At 44.3% G+C, this 23,762-nt stretch overlaps 1 protein-coding gene across 1 annotated transcript in view; it reads right to left on the bottom strand.

The window, feature by feature from the left end:
• Positions 1–23,762, bottom strand: part of KCNH4 (potassium voltage-gated channel subfamily H member 4) — a 122,658-nt gene that overhangs the window by 1,460 nt on the left and 97,436 nt on the right. Inside the window, exons 6-15 of the mRNA XM_069952078.1 lie at positions 17,957–18,114; positions 17,555–17,762; positions 16,612–16,806; positions 16,203–16,402; positions 14,959–15,208; positions 14,024–14,238; positions 13,780–13,818; positions 10,033–10,394; positions 6,203–6,312; positions 1,092–1,168 (exon numbers count right to left, since the gene is read on the bottom strand). Of these exons, the coding sequence (XP_069808179.1) occupies positions 1,092–1,168; positions 6,203–6,312; positions 10,033–10,394; positions 13,780–13,818; positions 14,024–14,238; positions 14,959–15,208; positions 16,203–16,402; positions 16,612–16,806; positions 17,555–17,762; positions 17,957–18,114 (1,814 nt within the window). The remainder of the gene's footprint in view (positions 1–1,091; positions 1,169–6,202; positions 6,313–10,032; positions 10,395–13,779; positions 13,819–14,023; positions 14,239–14,958; positions 15,209–16,202; positions 16,403–16,611; positions 16,807–17,554; positions 17,763–17,956; positions 18,115–23,762) is intronic.

Genomic DNA, 23,762 nt, shown 5'->3' with positions numbered 1-23,762 from the left:
TGGTCCTCCGAAACTTCTCGCATTTCTCCCTGTTTGGGTATAGAAAAAGATTTGTCAGTTGAGGCCAGTAAGATACCGGGGACCACTCTGATGACTTGTGGTTGAAAATGATAACTGGTTTCCTTAAAGGAGAAGTTTGAGGTCTGCCTTTTTTTTTCAAAAGAGCTGAAGAGGAGGTGGCTGAACATAACAAAATGCACCTACTTCCCCAGCTCCCGAGCTGGGACCCAGTTGAAGTGTCAGGCCAGCTTAGCCAGTCAGCAGCTGAGATGGGACCCCGCTATGGCCGCTTACTGGCTCAGGGGGCCTCGCACGTCATGACCCACATCCCGGTCAGACAAGGAAGCGTCCAGGGGACTGGGAACTGGAGCGGAGGACAGCGGACCCCAACGCTGGAGTTATGTTCAGCCACCTCTTCCCTGGCTCTTTTGAAAAAAAAAAGGACAACCCAGACTTCTCCTTTAAACCTAGCCATGGCAGAGTGACAGGGAAACCATGACCCACACAAATCCCAAGAACGAGCCCACCGCAGTCCCACCCCTTCATTATGTTGGAATACGGATCATTGTTTATCATGCTAGCCAGACCACTAGTATGACTTGAGTTTATTGTGTCTTCTATTAAGGCTAATAAAAATTAATATTAGATTAGTAGTTGTTAATTAAAGGGGATCTGTGGTCTCTCCTTACCTGTCTGTTTTAGTAAACACTTGTGTTCCCTATAAAATAACAATTCTGGATCATCTTCTCTTATACCTCTGTGATATGCTGTTCTTCTATTATTCCCTCTAAAAATAATTGACTAAATAGTTAACTGGGTGTTACCAGCTGTGGGTGTGTCCCTGCACTGTCTAGCACTATCCAATCAAAGCTGACAGTGCTAGACTGTGTAGGGACACGCCCCCCCAACTTGTGACACCCAATTGTCTATTTAGTCACACATTTCTAGTAAGGATAACAGGAACGGCACATCACAGAGCTATAAGAGAAGATGATCCAGAATTATTTCATGGGGAATACAAGGCTGTACTAAAAGAGACACGTCAATAGAGGCCACAGGTCCCCTTTAATCAATGACTTTGGCTTTCTTACCTCTTGATTTAATCTGCATATATTCTGCTTAATTTCTTCTGCTTCGGCAGCTAAGATTGGGTTAACTAAGCTTATTCCTGAGACAGAGGGACAAGAGAAGATAAGTGACATTCATAAGGCAGCTTACCAATTGTAGGCACAAAATTACAGGAATGTATATTTGAGGATTATCTAAATCTAACCCTATATACCATATTACATATATGACTGCATTTATACCACTACTAAAAAAAAAAAAACATACAGTCCATGCCTTGATGCATCATGTTTTGGTGGCAGGAGGGAGACCTACACTAATACTAAGCAGGTGATTCAATGTTATGGCTGATCGGCGTAGACCAAGCAGTGGTTGTGAATACAGATGAGGCAGCATTTGTGGATATTCATGCAGTGGCGGCATTTCCTTTTAGTAGACTGTCACTCGTAGAATACAAGAACATCCATTTCCTTTAATTAGCCGAGACATGGGGGGATTCCTAATGGTCTCTGCTCGCAATGATCATAGATAAATGTGAGAGGCGGGAGAGATGGAAGGACATTATTAACACGCACCATTGACTCACAGAGAATATGAGAGCGAGCAGGAAAAGGTTAGAACTTACAAATGATAGGAAAACTCTTTCCTCTGCTTTATACATTCAGTTTTTTTATTGTATTATTAATACTATTGCTAGGAAATTAAAGGGTTTGATTCAATAAGAAAATTTGTTTCCACGTTCTTGTTTCCAATTTTAAGGGATTTGTCAGGCCCAGGCGATCTGTACATTACTGCAGAGGGATTACAGCTGGGCTTTTCTGAAGATTTATCACCTATACACCAGATAAGTGATAAGTGTATGATCAATGGGCAGCCCAAAGATGGGACCACCCCCCATCATCAGAATGGGGATAGCAAGCCTTCGACTCATTCTCAATGCATAATCGCAGCGAGGGCGAGTGTGACAGTGAAGCTGTGCTCCTGTATTCAGGTGGGAGTGGAGCAGCAGAGCACAGGTAGGACCACCACACCCATCTTAATGATTGGAAGTGGGCCCAGCAAAGATCCTTTCAAACTGAGCCACAGTAACCCACACCACCACTACACAGTAGATGGCATAGGCGTAACTACCACCATGGCAAAAATAGCCACTGCTACAGGGCCAACAGCAATACACTGGGCCCCCTGAGTCGTCATCATTTGCAGCTGCAAATGTCCCTTTAACAGCAAGTGCTACTGTCAAGCACTTGCAGTTAAAAGTTAAAGGTTATAACTACTCTCGAAGGGTTTGTGGTCAGTTGGGGGGAAGGAATCAGAAGTTTGCTATAGGGCCTAGTTATACCCCTGATACACGGCGCAGGGCATCTGCCACGTTACGCTGTGTATCAGTTCCAATTCAGCAGCTTCTCTGAATCAGTTTTCTCCTCTGCAGGCTCCTTCTCCAGTTTTCAGCTGTCCCTAATGTTAGCGGGTGGAACCTAGTCTCTACGATGTCTCCTATACACTGCACATACAAGAGAGGTGATATTCCTCCTCCATATGGATATACTTCACCCTAAAAAGCAGCAGCCTGGAGGATATTATAGAGTAGTCCTGCACTCTAGGCTCTAGGGTAGCTCATTATATGTCTCTGTCCAGCCACTGCCCTACTTCTCCCTCTTCACCCCCTTACCATTAACGTGAATAGGTAGCATGAAAGCCTAATTGAGCTGCTAGTCTCGAGATGAATGATGAATGATGAACTTAGAAGAGGGAGCAAGAAAGGTTCATCACCGTCTAGTTTATTAGCGCTGACTCCTCCAAGGTAAAAACTACACTAAGACACTACACTGGTTTTCAAATCAGTTCTCCAACTGGTGACTGATTTATATGAACGCTCCACCTCTTGTGCCTATGTGAACATACCCTTAGGCTGGGTTCACACTATGATTTTTTCATCCGTTTTTTTTTTTTTATAAACTGATGCATTTGTGTGCATCCGTTTTTCCATTGACTTCCATAAAAAAAAAACGGATCAGTTTTTTTAACGTACACAAAAACTTAGCTGACCCTACTTTTGTTTCAGTTAAAAAAAAAAAAAAACGGAACCGTTTTGATCTGTTTTTTTTTTTTTTTTGTTACAATGGAAGTCAATGGAAAAACGGATCAAAACGAATGCACACAAAAAAATGGATTGCAAAAACGTAGTGTGAACCCAGCCTTATTCATTATACAGCGGCACACAGTTGTGTCTAGCCTATGTAGTTTGGTTCTTTTTCTGGTATGGTGGTCTTCCTGGTATGTAATAGCTATGTGCACTGAGCCAAGCAGATGTTTCCACTTGCTGCTCTGCCTCCACTCTCACAAAATTGCTGTCTCACAGACACGCTGAGTAATAGACACTGCAGCTGCATCTCCCTCCTCCTTTCTGTCTTCTATTCACTGTTTCACACTAGACCGATCATTTGGAGGCTGAGATAATTTAGCGACATTTACAGAAGACTACAGGAAGGTAAGGAAATTGCAGTCTGTTGAAATGTGGGGAGGGCACCACTGCCCCCCATTTGGGTGCCGGGGCATGCTGGGAATTATAGTCTCAAAATAGCTGGAGAGGCACTTGTTGCTAATAAAAGCTGTAGCCAGTCACAACATAAAGGGTCTTGAAATTAGTTTGTGTCTCTTGAAGGAAATTGTTGGAGGAAAAGTTTCAATGGGGGAGATTTATCAAACATGGTGTAAAGTGAAACTGGATCAGGTGGAATCTGATTGGTTGCTAGGGGCAACTGAGCCAGTTTCACTTTACACCATGTTTGATAAATCTCGCCCAATGTGCATATTTATGGGGTGGGGTGGCCTTCTATTAAAGGCTGATGACCTGGAAAACTGCTTGAGTAGAAATAACATGAGACTTACAGGGATTCTGGAGAAGGCAGAGGGCATGAATACTACAGAATTCTTTGAGAACTGGATGGCAGAAGAGTTTAGGAAAGATAACCTCTCGCCAGCCGGCCTCCAGTGCTTCAGCCCGGGCTGGTGCTCGGCAATAGACCAGCGCTGTGCGCGGGAAACGGGCCGTGGTTCAAAGAAATGACCGCAGCACTGGCTTTCCTGTGCTGGTGCCATTCTGTTCAAACTTTAAAGAGGACCTGTCACCTGGGATGACGGCGCCAAGAACGCCCGACCCCCCAGTGGAGCCCCGGATACTTACCCTTTCCTGGAATACCCGCTCCTGGAACTGGTCCCGGGAGGGAGATATCGCCGCACGAAGGTGAGCGCTGTATGGTAATTACCTGAGATGAGTCTGATGCTCATAGAGAATGACTGGAGCAGTCATTCTCTATGGGCATTGGACTTATACCTGCTGAGCGCACACGCGGCTTCCGACAGCGATGTCTCCGTCCCGGGATCGGGTCTAGGAGCGGGACTTGCAGGAAAGGGTAAGTATCCGGGGCTCGGGGGGCTCAGCACCGTCATCTCAGGTGACAGATTCCCTTTAAGTGAATGTTCTGCTTTAGTACTGTTCTGGCTCTTAAAGGGCTACACCGTTTGCACAACTTAAAGTGACTGTACCACCAGGCCCAGGCTGAAGCACTGGAGGCGGGCCGACCCACCCTTAGGAAGAAACTCCAGCCCCTCCATGACGAGACTCCATTAGAATCAATGGAACCCTATCATAGAGGGACTAGGGTTTCCTCTCACTAAGGGTGGGTCGGCCCGCCTCCAGTGCTTCAGCCTGGGCCTGGTGGTACAGTCACTTTGAGGCTATGTTCACACTACGTAAATCTACGGCCGTAGTTCTCGCCGCAGAACTACAGCCGTAGATTTGCGGGGTGGAACATAGCATTGTTTGCTATGGGATCCCGGCCGGAGCATACACACATCGTATACGCTCCAGCCGGTTCCCATGCGGCGCTGCAAACAACTGACAGGTCCATTATTTGCGGACGGAATTCAATGAATTCCGTCCGCAGAAGGACCTGGCAGTTCACACAGTGAAGCAAGTGGCTCCGGCCGCTTGCTTCACTGTGGGCTATGGGAAGCTCTGATGCGGACGCGTGCTGATGCGCCTGCATCAGAGCTCCACGGAGGAAAGATCATCCGGCCGTGATGATGTGGGCTGAGACCGGCCATTCCGTGACCCTGCCGGAGTCACAGAACGGCCGGTCTCATCCGTAGTGTGAACATAGCCTAAAAGGGAAACTCCAGCTAAATTTTAATTTTTTTTCAAATCAACTGGCCTCAGAAAGTTATAAAGATTTGTAATTTACTTCTATTTAAAAATCTTTAAAAGTCGTCCAGTACTTACCCGCTGCTGTATGTCCTGCAGGAAGTGCTCCGGCCACACGCTCCATTGTAAGCAGCGGGGAATTCTCATTTGGGCACGCACGGATGCGCCTGCATCAGAATTCAGGGGTGGCAGTACTGGCTGGAATGATCTTCCCAGACACCGACCGTTCCGTGACCCGACTGGGTCACGGAACGGACGGTGTCTTATAAAATGTGAATATAGCCTCAGACTGGAAAGAATGCACCACTTTCTGCAGAGCATAAAGCAGCTGATAAGTACTGAAAGACTTGAGGATTTTAAATAGAAGTACTTTACAAACCTGTGTACGTTTCTAAAAGCGGTAAAAATTGAAATAAAAAAAACAACAAAAAAACTTTAAGAAATACGTAAAATAGCCTCATAACAACAAAATCTGGAACCAGCACCAGACTAATACATTCCCATCTTGTAAAGATTAATAGATCTCATCTCAATATTACTTACATATATATTTTATAACTGAACTAGTGGTACAAATAACCCTGGAGCTATTATAAGCTTTATGACTTTGACATTACAGCACTGTGGAACATAGGCGCCCATCACAGCACGCGTCTGAGTAAAGCAATACGTGTCACGGCTAAGCCTTGACAGTCAATGAAGATTGCTATGAATATTAATAAGTATGCCAGCATAATAGAGGAATCCTGACTTCAGGGTCCTAGGATGACAAATGAAGCATCTGTGTTTGCTCTAATCTCACATGGATGGGCAAGTAAGGACATACATTCAAATGGGAGCTAGAGCAGCATGCAGACTAGACAGATAGATGGTTATTCTACTAAATATATATAATCTGTATACCCCACCAATGAATTACTTCTTTACCTGCAACTGGAGACTGTCTGATAGGAGATCTCGACCTGGAGTTGTCCATGTTGAATTGAAAAGTCTGGTTCTCCGAAACATCTCCACTGTCCTCAATCCCATCTACCACTCTAAAAAGAACGTAATAGTGTGATAAAAGCAGCGTCAGGCTCTTTAAAAGGCAATCACTAATTTCAAGCTCACCATGTAAAATCAGAACCCCAACCAAACCACAGAAAGAATGGGTGCAACAACCACTTCATGGTTTATCCGAGTCCAGTGGCACATCCATACATGCCACCGCGCTTGGTTCTGCAGTTAAAGGAGTTGTCCAGCACTACAAAAACATGGCCACTTTCTTTCACAGACAGCCCCACTCTTGTCTCCAGCTTGGGCGGGGTTTTGCTGCTCAGTTCCATTGAAGTGAATGGAGCTTAATTGCAAACCGCACCTGAACTGGAGACAAGAGTCGTGTTATCTCTGAAAGAAAGTGGCCGTGTTTTTGTAGCACTGGATAACCCCTTTAAGCTGCGTTCACGTAAAATGGGCCAGGCTACAGGACCAGGCACTACTTCAGGTATGGAGACATCACAGTATCTGGATGACATTATAGGCCCTATTACACTAAACGATTATCGGCCTTACTTGGCCAATTACCAACCGTTCAGGACAATAATCATTTAGCGTAATAGCGCATGTTAAAAGGCCACGATCAGCCGTAATGCAAGCAGCAACAGTCTGCTGCAGCAAAGGGTTGCCCAAACAATCTAAGGATCATTCAGGTGGCCCCTCCTGCTGCTTCCTACTCGCTGTCTGTGCGTGTAATAGAGGGCTGTGTAATACAGCTTTAGGCTATGTTCACACTACGTATGAGTTCGGCCATAGTGCGGACCGCGAATATAAGGACGTAGTTTTGAGGTTGATGCGTTTGCTTGAAAGTATACGATATACGGCCGCACAATGCACACTACGTATGAGCTTACGGCCGGATCGTATACGGCGCCGTGAAAAATTAACAAGATCATTGTTTGCGGACGGAAATGTTCCAGCTCACGGCCGTGGATTTCCATGCGCTCCCGTACAGAGTACTTATTTCAGCCAAATTGAACTTGATTTTTAGATCCAAAAGGTTCTGTGAGTTTTATTGGGCTGGGCGAAGATTTCCAAGTAAATGACCTGTTTTAGATTGCTTCGAAACAAGATAGGGAAGCATAACTGTACTACGGGCGTATGTTCGCGGTCCGCCCGCATGTTCGCAATCCGGACTCATACGTAGTGTGAACATAGCCTTAAAGTGACTCTGTACCCACAATCTGTCCCCCCCAAACCACTTGTACCTTCGGATAGCTGCTTTTAATCGAAGATCTGTCTTTCGGTCAGTTCGCCAGGTGATGCAGTTATTGTCCTAAAAAAATACTTTTAAACTTAAAGCCCTGTGCCAAACGGGAGTATCTGTGCCCTAACTTTGCACAACCTCTCTGTCCCTCCTCCCCACCCTCTCCACCCTCTGCCTCCTATTCCTCACCTGTGGCAGCCAGGCACAAGGGCTGTATCATTAAGGACCTTTGCAATGTTCAGCATGGAGAAAATGTTTCAGTGGAATTCCTAATGCTTAAGAGGGTGGGGAGGAGAGACGGAGGGGTGGTGCAAAGTTAGGGCACAGATACTCCTGTTTGGCACGGGCTTCAAGTTTAAAAGTATTTTTTTAGGACAATAACTGCATCACCTGCCGAATGGACCCCAGGACAGATCTTGGATTAAAAGCAGCTACCCGGAGGTACAAGTGGTTTGGGGGGGGGGGGGGGGGGGGGGCAGATTGTGGGTACAGAGTCGCTTTAAGAGGCTGTGATGCATTGTTCTTTCTCATGATAGGCAGTGGATCCAGGGCTCAGGTCTCCACTGATCACACATTGAAGGCCTATCCTTAGGGTTGGCCATCAATGCACGAGTGGTGGGGAACCTTGGTACCACTACCCATCAGTGGAATGAAGAGGCTCAACTACCAGGTACAGCCTTATGTATTCTTGCACTGCTTTGTCTGGATGAACATTAAAGGGACTGTGGCACTTTTGGCGGTCCCAAAAGTTCATCCCCCTCCACCTCCACATTATTGGTGTAGAAAGCTTAAAGAGGAACTCTAGCCAAAATGAAAAATCTGCTGCAGGCAGGGAGGTGCGGGAACACTGACCACCGTTGGGCACCATTTTCTTCTGGGTTCTGGTGTCATTACCTGATGGGAAAGGCCCGATCAGCCAGTCAGTGACTTCAGCGGTGTCCTGTCCCAGTCACTGGCTGGCTGAGTGGGCATTACTGAACAGTGGCAGTAAGCCTGTGAGACAGCGCTGCAAGGGGCACAGGACGGGTAAGTACAGATTCTTTATTATGTTCCTACACCACCTTGCATGCAGTGGATTTTTCATTTTGGACGGACTTTTCCTTTAAAGTGTCACTGTCGTTTTTTTTGCAGAAATCAATAGTCCAGGCAATTAAAAAAAAAACTTTGTAATTGGGTTTATTAGGCAAATATGCCATTATCTGCATTCAGAAAGAATTTCCCCAGGTCCCCCCCTTCCTATTTTTAATAGGAATATTAAAAAAATTTCTACCATTTAGCTGACACTAAAAATGATAGTATAAGGATAGTAAGGTTCCATCAGCTAGACTGTCTGCTCTCTCAATGTTAGTGATAGCAATGACGGAAAGGAGGTTAAAGACCAACTCAATTAGACAGAGGAAGATAAGGACTCAGGCTGAAGAGATGAAGGAAAGCAGATACATGGAAGTCTGCAGGCGAGAATCATATTGGCTGTGTACAAGTATTGAGAGAGAAAATACAGTAAGCTGCAGAAGCTGTAGATAAAAAAATAAGCTAAATTGATAAAAGTATAAAAGTATAAAAGTAGTGGTGGGACCCCACATTGTATATCTATTATATGTTTTTAAGGGTTGTTTTTAAAAAATATGTCTAGGATAATAAAATAAAGTATATTAAACTGGAAAAAAAAATTGATAAAAGTTTTTTTCCATGATAATAGGTACAAAGTCAAAAACTTTTTTCAAAGGTGTTCATAGCCTTGTTAATGATAAAAAGGTACGCCTGAGAAAAAAATCATCATCCGTGAGAAAGTTATATAGATTTGTAATTTACTTCTCCTTTTTCTTTTTTTTTTTTTTTTTATCCAGTATTTATCAGCTGCTGTATGTCCTACAGGAAGTGGTGTATTCTTTGTAATCTAACACAGTTCTCTCTGTTGCCACCTCTGTCCTTGTCAGAAACTGCCCAGAGCAATAGCAAATCCCTATAGAAAACTTCTGTTCTGGACAGTTCCTGACACGGAAGCAGAGAGCACTGTGTCAGACTAGAAAGAATACACCACTTCCTGCAGGACAAACAGCAGCTGATATGTACTGGACGACTTTTTTAAGATTTTTAAATAGAATGTATAACTTTCTGAGACCAGTTGATTTGACCAAAAAAAAGAAAAAAGAATTTAGCTGGAGTTCCCCTTTTATGGAAAAGAATACACCACTTCCTGCAGGACATACAGCAGCTAAAAAGTACTGGAAGACTGGAGATTTTCAAATACAAGTAATGTACAGATTTGTATAACTTTCTGACACTGGTTGATTTGAAAAAGAGAACATTTCTCCGGAGGACCCCTTTAATACTTACATACAAAAAAAAATAATATTGAAAAAGTACCCTAGGTAGACAACAAGGCATGGAAGCACAAAAAATCAGTTCTCAGCAGTTATCAGTTCTCATTTTGCAAATCCATAAAATTACCTTAGTTCTGATAATAAATTTTAAAGAATAGGAAGACATGAACCAATGGATGCACAGGACTCACCGAGGGCTGAGATCCGGAGGACCATATGTGTTGAGGGATGGAATAAGAAGCTTGGCTGGCTTCTTGGAGCCAACATTCTCTGTCTCAGGCACTTTCTCTGCTTTGCGACACTGAGGTGAAGGACTTTGTCCCCGACCGTTCCGTGCTGGAGACCGACAGTTACGACGGAAGGCATGAAATTGCCTCAGCTCATCCCCAAGGAGACTACTGAGAGAACCGCGGCGCACAGGGCTGTTAAGGTTTGGAAGCATAAGCTTCCTGCGGGTCATAGTGGCAGGAGAATGGCGGAAAAAATCATCTTCATCATTGTCTTCGAGGATTGAGGCTAACTTTTTATCAGATGTACCAGATTCCGGACGAGGCTGAAAGATTAATTAAAATAACATTTGTAATGATCTGCATTATAAAATTCATAAGACATTAGGTCAGTATTCAGACCAGAGCTGCATTCACAATCCTCCACTTTGCTGACAAATCCTCCTCTATCTAACAGCTAAGATCCTAAAATGCGTTGTGTTCTCAGAGCTGTAGTTTTTTCAGCACCAACCTAGAGGGCATTCACATGTTCCGTAATTACAGTCCCAGCACAGACGATGTCATATGAACCAGAATTCGGAACTCCCGGCATCATCATTCATTAGGACTAGAGATGAGCAAACATACCGATGTTCGGTTTCGCATTCTGAACATGAACATAAAAAAATGATTGTGATCGGTTTGTGTTCACTGTACAGTAGAACTGTTGGGTTCTTACGATTTTTTCACAGAGGACACCTGGTCACTACAGGGTTAAAAAATGAATCCTTAGGCCATGTTCACATGGCATAAGACACCGGCCGTTCCGTGACCCAGCCGGGTCACAAAATGTCCGGTGTCAGAGAAGATCATCCCGGCCGAAACTGCAGTACTGGCTGTATGATCTTTATTTCTGATGAATTGGGATGCGGGTGAAACCGTGTGCGCCCGCATCCCAATTCCCTGCTGCACACAATGTAGCATGTGCCAGAGCCGCACGTTCCATTGCGTGCACTGACAGGTTCTCTGCGGCCCCTATTCAATGAATAGCGGCCGCAGAAAACTGACTTTGCAGCGCCGCAAGCAATCCCAGCCGGAGTGTATACTATGTGGCATCAACGGCCGTGATTAATACTTTACTTACGCGTTGTGAACAAGGCCTTTTAGTGCTAAAATGCTGGATTCTGTCACCCTCCCTACACTGACAATTTCACAACGTTCTAAGCCCTACATGGTCAGCTCTCCCTCCCTACACTGACAATTTCACAACGTTCTAAGCCCTACTTGGTCAGCTCTCCCTCCCTACACTAACTACCACTGTGAATATTGCTGCCTAACTAAATTCAGCTGCTGTCCCTGCTCGTGTCACTCTCCCTACTAAACGGCAGAAGAATCAGGAAAGACTGAGAAAATTTGCCTCAGCGTCACATTTTTATAGCATGTACGTTACGTAACGTATGTAATGACGCTCATCGTACAGCCAATCACAGTAATGCCAGTAGTGAACATTACCTGATGTGCTCTTTCTTCCCCACACAGTCATTGGCTCTTTTTAAATTGGTTGGAGGAAACTTAGACAGTTGCGTAAATCGCGAGATAAACTTTCGAATGTTCAAATATGTTTGAAAAGGATCATTATAACCATTCCGATTAACGAACAAATTGTTTGTGATCGGCGAACACAAACAAATAGCGTCATGTTCGTACAAACATTTACAAACATGTTCGCTCATCACTAATTATGATGCTGGGAGCTGTTTAAATGTAAACCTTACCGTACTGACACACTGTGTCAGTACAGTAGTGTGAAGATGTAAAACAGTTTCAGAGCTTCCGACATCCTAATGAATCATGATGCCGGGAGCTCCGAATTCCGTTGCATAGAACATCATCTGTATTTACAGACCATGGTTAAAGGGGTTATCCAGTGCTACAAAAACATGACCACTTTTTCCTCCTCTCTTGTCTCCAGATTGGGTGGGGTTTCAAACTCAGTTCCAATGAAGTAAATGGAGCTTAATTGCAAACCGCACCTGAACTGGAGACAAGAGAGAGGGAAAAGTCGCCATGTTTTTGTAGCGCTGGATAACCCCTTTAAGCTCCAACTGATCCCAATCAGCTTGTTATTCCCCTACCCTGTGGGTTGGTGATAGAGCTGAAATGATAGCTAAGCAGAAACTAGCAGCTACCCTTCCTGGCATCAACTATATATTTATGTATACACTACACTCAACACCCTGCTGCAGCAGCTGGGATCAGAGATAGCTAAGATCCTTGCCATTAAACCACTTAGAAGGCACAGAATAGGAAAAAAATGACTTCACAACACATTGAAATACATGAGGACATGAGGATTATAAAAGTCATCTAGAACTAGAACTACAGCTCGCCACACAAAAAAATAGCCCTACATAGAAACATCAATGTAAAAAAAAAAAACATTATGGGTATCAGAATATGGCGACAGAAAGCAAGTGTTTTTTCAAATTTTCATTTTGTAAAAGCAGAAACAAATTCATCTCTCTACTGTCCCTCAAAATTAAACTAAAGAGGTTGTCCGGGGGGTGGTCACAAAAACTCTTAAGGCTGTATTAGACGATCCAATGCAGGCAGTAAGTGAGCGCCAATCTGCTAGAAGGGAGCTCGCTTACACAGCCTGTTATATGGTGCAATAATTGTACAGACACAGATGCATGGACATCGTTGGCAATGTCCATGCTCCACCCCCACCCTTTGCATGCCTTAGGGTACTATTACACGGAACGATTCAGCCGATTATCGCTCCATGTAATAAATACAACGATCAGCCGTTGACAACGATCATCTGCTGATCGTTGATATAGGTTTGGACCTATTTTCGTCGGGCGCCGACCACGCACCGCTACGTGTAATAGTGGTGCGCGGCCGGCGACCGACGATATACATTACCTATCCACGTTCCAGGGCTGCTGCTGCGGTCTTCTTCTCCACGGGTCCCGCGCGCTCTAGCCACAGAGTGGCCTGTCAGCTGACAGGCCGCCCGGCCAATCACAGGCCGCGGCGGTCCCGGCCTGTGATTGGCTGAGCAGCCTGTCAGCTGACAGGCCACTTTGAAGTTAGAGCGTGCGGGACCCGTGGAGAAGAAGACCGCAGCAGCAGCCCTGGAACGTGGATAGGTAACGTATGTAGTTTAAACAAGGGCTGCAAGGACATTGGTAACGATGTCCCTGCAGCCCTTGTTTAACGATTATCGGGCCGTGTAATAGGTGCAGTAACAGAACGACGATCTAGCAGATCGCTGCTCGTTTACAGGTATTATCGGGCCACCATCGGCCCGTGTAATACCACCCTTAGGGTCCGTTCACACACAAAACAGGTAGGAATTCGGAGTGGAACCCACGCCCTCAGACTCCACTCGGAATCCCACCTGCTATCTGCCTCACGCACCTCCATGTCAACTCTTTGAGGTAGAGAGGCAAGGAGAGGGGAGGCGCGCTAGGCATCCCCTTGAAACAGATAGCAGGCAGGATTCCGACCAGAGCCCACAGGTGGGGGTTCCGCTTGGAATTTCCGCCTGTTTTCCGTAGAGTGAATGGGCCCTTAGAAGGTTGTTGAGAGGGTGGATGTGGAGTGTCAGACAGCACAACAAATAAGACTTTTTCTGCTCCCTGGACAAACTCTTTGGAAAGTGAGTATAAAAAGAGTATATAAAGATCAGTAAACAATGTATGTCTAGATGTGCCTATGCATTACCTGTGATAGCCTTGGGGATCGGGAGAACCTGTAGCATCCCTAGAATTAAACAGGGTGACTAGTGAATAATAGATAACATATATAATATGAAGAATCAAACAAAAATTAATTCCACTTTTCCACTTCCTACAGCAAAGTTGGCTATAAATGGTTGATTTGCCAATAAAAGTAGTGATGCTTTATATGTTGTCTAAATAGAGCATAAAACTCATTTGATGATATCGGATTTTGATATGTTTCTTACATCTGTCTCACTGCCTTCACGTAGGTTAAATGTCAGGTCATGGTGGATGTCTGCCATGAATTTGCTAGAATACTCCGGGTACAGTTCCAACACCTCCAGCAATCCTCGAAGGCTGAGATATTGCAGGTCACAGTAGGTCAGGGCTTTCACATCCGCATTGGTTTTGATCACCTGCTCCTTGTTGGAGATGTCGGCACCAATTAAATCTCCTTTTCCTAAGATATAAATAGAAAATCCACATTAAACGATTCTAGGATAGGACCATGTGTCAAATGTATTAAAGGGGTTATCCAGGGCTACAAAAACATGGCCACTTTTGCCCCACTCTTGTCTCCAGTTCAGATGTGGTTTGCAATTAAAGGGGTTATCCAGTGCTACAAAAACATGGCCACTTTTCCCCCTACTGTTGTCTCCAGTTCAGGTGTGGTTTGCAATTAAGCTCCATTTACTTCAATGGAACTGAGTTTCAAAACCCCACCCAAACTGGAGACAACAGTAGGGGGAAAGTGGCCATGTTTTTGTAGCGCTGGATAACCCCTTTAAGCTCCATTTACCTCAATGGAACTGAGTTTCAAACCCCAACCAATCTGGAGACGAGAGAGGGGGAAAAGTGGCCATGTTTTTGTAGCGCTGGATAACCCCTTTAAATTTTTTTGAACATGTGCAAAAAATTCACAAAATATATAGTTTACAGATTTCGCTATTCCACATGTAAATTGACCCAGAGCATGGATTCATTTGTAGTGTCAGATCTTCTGCGTACCTAGTATATAGTCCCTGCAAGTTATGTCCCATACCTGAAAAAATATACTCCGGCAGGCTTTGTAGAAAATTGTGTAAAATAAGGGATACCTAGATTATTTGAAGGGAAAGTCTCAAAGATCTCAAAGGGATCCTCTGGTGACCTCTGCAGAAGTGGTAGAAGTAGTACTCACCCAGAATAGCCAGCACCATATTGTCCTTCAAGACTTCAAGGGATCCTGAACATACAAAATAATTGGCTTGCAGAGCATCTCCTTGTCGTAGAAGGTACTCCCCGGGGGCACAGAAGGAAGTCTTGATGTGCAGGGATAGGGCACGCAGGCAACCTCGGCTGGCAGGCTCGAAAACTGGTAACTGCAAGATGTCCTTATTGAGGTGCATCGCTATATCAGCACGTAACTCGTCTGGAAAATCTTTTAGCAGCTGGAAGAAATAAAGGACATCAGATGCTAGAGACATAAAAACAAAGAGGACTGCTCTCTCAGTGTATGGCTCACAGTGGAGGCCGCCTTTACAAGAGAATATATAAGTGCAATGGACTCTAAACGACCAAGGTGGCTTATGAGACGTGATCTTGATAGCTGGAGGAAACCACTCTTAGGCTATGTTCACACTGCGTATGATTCCGGCCGTAGTGCGAACCGCGAATATACGCACGTAGTTTTGAGGTTGATGCGTTCGCTTGAAAGTATACGATATACGCCCGCACAATGCACATTACTTATGAGCTTACGGCCGGATCGTATACGGCGCCTTGAAAAATGAACAAGACCATTGTTTGAGGACGGAAATGTTGAAACTCACGGCCGTGGATTTCCATGCGGTCCCGTACAAAGTACTTATTTCAGCCACATTGAATTTGATTTTTCGATCCAAAAGGTTCTGTGTGGTTTACGGGGCTGGGCGAAGATTTCCAAGTAAATGACCTGCCTCAGATCGCTTCGAAACAAGCTAGGGAAGCATAACTGTACTACGGGCGTATGTACGCGGTGCGTACGCATCTGGCCGCATGTCGATTTTTCCCACGCCCGTAGTTTCAGCCGCACATGTACGGCGGCGTGCGAAATGCGGCCGGAATCATACGCAGTGTGAACATAGCCTTAAAGGGAAAGAGTCATCACCTTCAATTTATTAAAGTGGTCTTCTACCTACCCTATCGGACATGATTGATTTTGCTCTAGACTAGTAGGGCAGGGGGAAATCACAGTGACCTCCCCAATGATCGTGGTTCAGGCAGTATGAAAGTAATAACAGGTTCCTTGATCACAAGCCTTTATAGTGGTTTTTGATCACATTTTAGGAAGACCACAGTCCCTTGCAATAAATAGTCATTGTGTATAGCAAATTTGTCAGTTTGGTGGAATCAAACAATTTGAAGTTTCCTACCTCGTTGGCAAAGTAATTTGAAGTTGCCTACCTCGTTGGCATCAATGCCATTGTTGACAGACCAGGTTGTCTGAAAGTACTCCAACATACGTTGTTTGAGCTGCTGGGGTAAGCGGTGAACACGGATAAAATCCTTGAGGTCCTTCATACGTGTATGGTATAAGGAGCGTCGAGAATACATACGCTGGATAATGGCTGTCACGTTGCCAAAAACCACGGCATGCATCAGAGCTGCAAAGAAGAAGAGGTCATCAGTGGTGACTACAGTAATGTCCTCCCTGATTTCTATGGGGAGCACCGTGAATAACCCCCTACAAACTCATGAACCTGTTCTTCACTTGATTCGAAGCTTTTGTTGTCCATGCTCTTGGTGCTGGACGCAAAATTTGGAAACATGAAGCTATACTTTATTGTTTTCACTAATTTGCACCTATACTCACCTCCTATCAACATAGTGCAGATGGAGAAGATCTTCTCGGCATCGGTATTAGCGCAAACATTGCCAAAGCCCACACTGGTTAAGCTGCTGAGCGTAAAGTAGAGGGATGCTATGTAAGCACTACGAATAGAGGGTCCTCCAATGGAATTATTTATGTAGGGCACTTCTAGTCTCTTGCCCAATTCATGGAGCCATCCTGCATGACAAAAACATCTACTTTATGTACTTTCATGCACAATGTAGTAACATAGTTAATAAAGTTGAAAAAAGAAAACCTACAGAAACCCTACTTTGTTGATCCAGAGGAAGGCAGACAACCTGATGAGGCAGATGCCAATTGCCCCATCAGAGAAAAAAAAAATTCTTCCTGACTTCAAGGGCTATCAATTAGAATAAATCCCTGGATCAATGTCCTATCACATGTAATCTACATGTCTACATATCAAGAAAAGCATCCAGGCCTCCCTTAAACTTCTTTAATGGATCAGCCATGACAAAAAAAAGTATATGTAGTATATAAAACTATATGTAGTATATGAAACTAACTTGAAATCTAACATCTAATCTAAATCTAATAAAACTGAAGATGACAACATATCAATACATAATCGGAAAATAGGTTTACTACAAACAACTATTTTACAATTTTTTTTAATGGAAATTGAACAATATTTTTCTAGTAGACATGAACGAATCTCAAACACGGTCGGGTCCATCTGAACATGATTACTGAAGAAACTGGATGCAACCCTAAGGCTTTCTATATAACAGTGGTACAACCATAGGCCTTAGGCTGTATCTATGTTTTCCAGGAGTCCTTAGGCCTGCATCCAACTTCTTCAGCCACCGGTAATCAAATGCCACACGCTTGGGGTTGGACAGACCCGAGTGTGCTCGAAATCCTCTCATCTCCAGTATCTATTACTTGTAGCAGGTCTTCTTACCAATGTCCCAGGTAACAGGGTCATTGCTCTCCATTTCTTTTCGTCCGATCACATACCAAACACAGGCCATCCAATGAGCCAGGAGGGCAAACATGGACATAAGAAGGGTTAGCACCATTGCACTGTACTGAGAATATCGATCCAGCTTCTGCAGCAACCTCAGGAGCCTCAGCAGCCGAACGGTCTTCAGTAGATGGACCAGGGACGTCTTCCATTTTTGTGAAAGAGGAGAAAGCTGTCAGACACAGGACTATCAATATCTCGGCTTGCCATGTCTCTTTTCATCTATTCATATATCAATATAACAGCTCTTTACAACATAGCTACATCCAAAATATCATTTATGACCTGAGGAGGCTGACGGTAAATGCATTGTACAATAAGGTGACATTTGCTTCTTACCACTGTGACATTGAATGCATAGAGAAGATCAAAGGGCAAAGCAGCAATGAGGTCCACAAAGAACCATGTGGCGAGGTAGTGGATACATATTGAGCGGGGTTCATACACCACTTGTCCGGAATGACTGACGTACGTTGTCCGGAAATTTAAAATGATATCTGTAAGAGGATTCAACAAGAAAAGTCCTGACCAAATGCTTTTCTTGATGGTCAATATCGTGCAAAGAACAAAATTATATATTTGACACTAGAGATAAGCGAACCGAATCTTACAAACCGAGATTTGTTCTGAACTTTGCAAAAAATTGCCAAACAAAACTTTTTGCAAAGTTCGGAACAAGTTCATAAAGATGGTAGCCACACAATAAAATACACATGAATTTTTTTTTTAAAAAAAGGGGGTATGCTAACCTCTCTGTGCTCCCCCGGTGTCCTCCTACAGGTCTTCGATGTCTCTAGCCCGCTCAGCCAATAACTGACTGAGACGAGACAGCGCTGTGGTCAGTGATTGGCTGAGCGGGCTGTCATTTTCATCTTGGCGAGACCGGAGAAGAAGAACACTGGGGGAGCGTGGACAAGTGAATAAAGAGGATCATACTTGCAATTGTTTAGCTTTTAGTACGGTATTTTTAGTTTTTACCAATTTGGAGCTAGTTTAAAAAAAAAACAAAAAACTTTTGAAATGTCATAGAAACGATTATTCTAGGAAACCCCCACTGATCAAAGCTTTTGACATGTCTCCATGACATGTAACATGTGGGGGTTGGGTAAGTTGACAATAGTTTTTTAACAATATTCTATCTTTCTCATAGTTTTTTCCCTGTTTCTCCGATATGATACCTTTGGGGCAAAGATGTAGTCAGGGGAAAGGTTGGTAACAGGATGGGCCCAACAAGCCACTCTACCTTGAACAGAGTATTTAGATACAGATTGAAAGCAGCATCTTAATAATTGCCCAAGATGAAAGAAAGTCTAGCTACGACCCTGCAGGGGTCTGAATGAACTTAAAGGAGAACTCTGTGTAAGAAAGATTAAACCCTGTTTAATTCCCACCCATAATCTGAGCTTGTCTGTAATACTGTAGGTTTCTATTACATGAATTAGTTTTTTTGTCTTCAGCACATTCTCACTCCCTGAAGCTGCTGCAAGTTCTCACTTCCTGGTCCACTATGTCCCCATTCCTCTGTCTCCCCCCTCCCTCATGAGACAGAGATCACACAACCTCTGTCTCTTCTGTTGCCAGGCAAGCTTTAACACCTCATCTATAACCCCGCCCACCACTGACATTAAACATTTATCACCTGGTGAAGGGCTGGAAAAAACAGCCTCTCCTGAGTAGTATAGGGGAAAGGATACACTGTTGTTTCATCTTTCTTTTTCTATCCAATCTATGCAGATAAATGAATAGCTAGCTAGCTAGATACTGTGCCAGGTGGCATGATGGAATACAAGGATTTTGTAAAAATTTTAATCTGGGGCTAGGAGCAGCATAGACAAGTGGGAGAGGTGTCAAACAATCTGTGGGGGATTGGTGAGTGCACTTATTTCCTTTCTGTGCATTTTATTTTTCTATGGGATCGCTGGAGTTCCCCTTTAAGGTCTCTATAAACTTTAGTCAAAGGTCAACCAAACCCACTGACTTCGATGGAACTTGTCAATTGTCTAAAATATATAGGGGCCTCCAGACTTCCCCAGGGGAGAGGAGAATTAGTCATGCTGGATTTCAAATGCCTGACCTTTATTCTATTAGAGAAAAGCCACTGCCAGAGCTGACTGCATTAAAAACACATGCTGAATATTCATGTGTATAGTGAAATTGGGAAAGACAGTCGGTCTTCGGCAGTCAGTCGAACAGACATTTGGCCCACAGCTAGTGAAGGTGTATAGCGGTGTTTCTCAATTCCAGTCCTCAGGCCTCACCAACAGGTTATGTTTTAATGATTTCCTTAGTATTTCACAGGTGATATAATTATACTCAGTGCATCAGGTGTTATCACAAGTGTTCTTTGTATGGGATATCCTCAAACACGACCTATTGGTGAGGCCTGAGGACTGGCATTGAGAAGCACCTTAAGGCTGCATCCAACTTCTTTAGCCACCGGTAATCAAATGCTGTACACTCGGTTTGGATTAACCCGAGCATCCTCAAGGTTCCCTCATCTCTCCTTTACTCCCCTGTCCTCATTTATAAGACATGAATTATATTTCCTGCTGAGCCAAGTGTGCATGTGTATGAGGAAAGGATGGGGGGGGGGGGGGGTCAGGAGAAATAGCTGACAGCCAAACAAGCGTGTTTGACCAGCCGGAGTTCTCCTCAACATGTCCTTATAATTGGAATGAAGTTCCTGTTAATTAACTTGTGTCTGCGATTAGTTGGATGATTAAATTTGTCTCCACATCCTTCCTAATCTGAGGGATTCAGCACTGCACTTAATGATGAGAGAGCCCGTCCTTCACCATGTATTGTTAGTTAGCGGGAGTACAAAACTACAGGGACCCTCTGTGCCCATGGCTAAAAAAATTAAGGACGTACAGAAGAGCTTGTTCTAGCAGTCCCATTACTCTATGGTAGACACTAATGGATTAGCGTAGAAACGTGTAGTGTTTCAAACGCCAAATGCAGTCCAAATGGGTAATATGCACCGACACTAGCATCAGGGCAACACGATAGTAGCATCTAGTTAGTTAGTTGCCCCATGGCCATTTTCTAGAGTTTTCAGGTTTTCTGGGCAGATAGCGCTGTACATTGTGCAGACAATACAATACAATACAAGACTATACAATATAACAGAAGAAAAGTGTATGTCATATAACACTAGGCACACCTTTTGAGATAAAGGAAAATCAAAATTCTTTATTGAGTAATTACAAAAGACAAAAACAAGCCCTAGGCAAGTTTAAAAACACTTAAAAACAGTACAACAAGGAGGGACTCAGACAATAAAAGAGTCCCTGCAGCCAACACCCAGCCGAAAAGTACAGAGCCAAGGTAAACTCCATATGGAAATCACAGTACAAGACCCAAAAATAAGTCGTATAATATAAGGCATACCCTGTAGAAAAGCAATAGTGTATGGCTCCACATAAAAAAACGTTACGTTTTGGACCCGGACTTTGTCAGTGGTGGAGTCTAGTGCCATATGGCTTGTTTATATACAGTATACAACATAATGACTCTCAGGAATCGAGCTGGGAGAAATGCCGACGGCGTCCTTCACAACAGGCAGGACCGGTTGCTAGGGGCGCGCCGACGGCATCCCTAGCAGCCGCCCTGCACTTCCAGGTCTTGGGCTGCGCTCAAAGATGTCACCAAGCTTCTGCTTGTGAGCGGGACTGGTTGCTGGGGACCCGCCGATCGCGTCCCCGGCAACCAGCCTGCTATGTTTACCTTTTCTTTTGTTGTAGCTGCGGCCGGGGCTTCACCACCCCCGGTCAATCGGCATCAGGTGTACCCTTGATGGTGACTGACAGCTGACCTAGCCAGTTAGCTGTCAGCACCTAGGTTCCTGTTCACTATAAATCCCAGCCCTGGTCTTATCCCATTGCCTGCGATAGTGCCTTGTGCCTTGACCTAGCGTTCTCCTGACTGTTTGTTATTGTGACTTTGACCTTTGGATTTCGTACCCTGACTTTGCTTCCTGGATTCTGATTTTGTACCTTCGCTGCCCATGTGTTGCTGACCTCGTACTCTGACCATTCTCTATTGTGTTTTTTTGTCCTGTCTTGTTTTGTGTTGCACTTATTTCAGTGTAAGGATTGTCAACCAGTTGTCCGCAGTAAGCTTTAGTACTGTTTGTGGCAAGTAGGTAGGGCCAGCTGGGGCGGGTGCCAGTCTAGGGCTGCACTCATCTGTTGTCTTCCCAGTTCCCTACCTGACAATGACATACCAATCACATGTTTCAAAAATAGTAATAATACCTGAAAGGAGGGGAGGGATCCGTGTCTGTCACGAACAACCAAAGTCAAGATGGCACTCATGGCGTATTGAGTAATGCAGTGCGCATGTGCCTACAGCAGATGTAATAATTACAAATATGCGTGAGCGTACGCTAGATACCAAAGTCACCTGCGGCTTTCATCTAGTCCTAATGTGCATGAGTCAAGGGATACGGTAAGTAATGAATAAAGATGTCGACCACGTCCCCAACAGTAAAGGCCCTATTCCACGGGTCGTTTAGAGGAGCAATATCGTTCGTATTCGGCTGATATCGGCTGCTACGAACGATATTCGTCCCGTGGAATAGAGTGCAACGATCAGCCGACATCGTTCAAGTCGGCTGATCGTTGCAGTCGCTTGTTTTTCAACATGTAGAAAAACAAGCGACTGATATAGCAGCGATCTGCTGCCGTCGCTCCGTTGAATAGGAGCATCGGCAGCAGGCGCTGCTATATCCTAAGGGCTGCCCGGACGATCAGCGATCCCCCGGGCAGCCCCCCCAGCAGCTCCCCGCCGCCCCTCCCGCACTCACCCGCTCGCTGACGCCGCGTTGAATAGCGGCGGCAGCGAGCGGGGAACGAGGAGCAAACGAGCGCTAATAGCGCTCGTTTGCTCCTTCAAACGACTCGTGGAATAGGGGCATAACAATGCACATGCGTATGAATGATAACCTACAGATATAGTACATATGTGCATAAAGACCAGGTAGTAGATCTGGAACTAACATCATAGTTCCACATATCGATAAACCTATACCAAATGCCAATGATGCCAACGGCGTTCATCTAATCCCAGTGCGCCTACGTAAAGAAATACGGTCAGCCACAGACAAAGATGGCGACCGCCACAGTGCGCATGCGTGTGTCCCAAGTCCCAAAGGTATAGATCATCAATGCATAATGACCAAACAGTATATTAATGAGGCGAACCATTCACAAAAAATTAAAAATAAATGTAAAATAAATAAATTGAGAAATAAATAACACCTAATTATTAATAAACAATTCATATAGAGACGGGACTGCAAAGACCCCACATGGGAGGATAGCACCCGCGGCGTGTTAGATTTAAACCATACACAGGCGCCAAGAGAAAACATAGTAACCCTATGCGTCCATAGGTGTGTGTTGTATACAAATACTACCCATGGTATGTGCCACACTCGGCTGGCCATATTCCACATGGTGATATCTTGTCTTGATTTTTTGCACTAGCCACTTTATTGTCTTTAGATTATAGTCTTTGTTTGTGCTGTGATCATCTTTCTTCACTCCTTTTTTTTATATGGAGCCATACACTATTGCTTTTCTACAGGGTATGCCTTATATTATACAACTTATTTTTGGGTCTTGTACTGTGATTTCCATATGGAGTTTACCTTGGCTCTGTACTTTTAGGCTGGGTCTTGGCTGTAGGGACTCTTTTATTGTCCCTCCTTGTTGTATTGTTTTTAAGTGTTTTTAAATTTGGCTAGGGCTTGTTTTTGTCTTTTGTAATTACTCAATAAAAAATTTAGATTTTCCTCTATCTCAAAAAGATATATATTTTATAGTTATATTGTATAGTTTTGGTATGTCATACTATGAGCATCTATTCATTGGCTGTGCAGTCCTGTTTTTTTTTTGTGTTGTTGTGTACATTGTGCAGTGGTCATGTTGGGTCACTGCAGCTCAGCGACCATTGAAATGAATGAGAGCTGAACTGCAGTAACCCACAATGGCCACTACAGAATGTATGGCGCTGTCTGCTGTGTTTGACTGTACATGACATCCCCACAGCCCTGGCGAACAGTTGATTGACAGGGGTGTCAGCACATCACTGATCTGATATCGTTGCAATATCCTGATAGTCATCAATAAATTTAGCCTGG

This window comes from Dendropsophus ebraccatus, chromosome 14 (genome assembly GCF_027789765.1).
Source record: "Dendropsophus ebraccatus isolate aDenEbr1 chromosome 14, aDenEbr1.pat, whole genome shotgun sequence".
In the NCBI taxonomy this organism is placed as follows: Eukaryota; Metazoa; Chordata; class Amphibia; order Anura; family Hylidae; genus Dendropsophus; species Dendropsophus ebraccatus.
The sequence above is the reverse complement of the archived record's forward strand: the minus strand, read 5'-3'. Positions and strand labels throughout refer to the sequence as shown.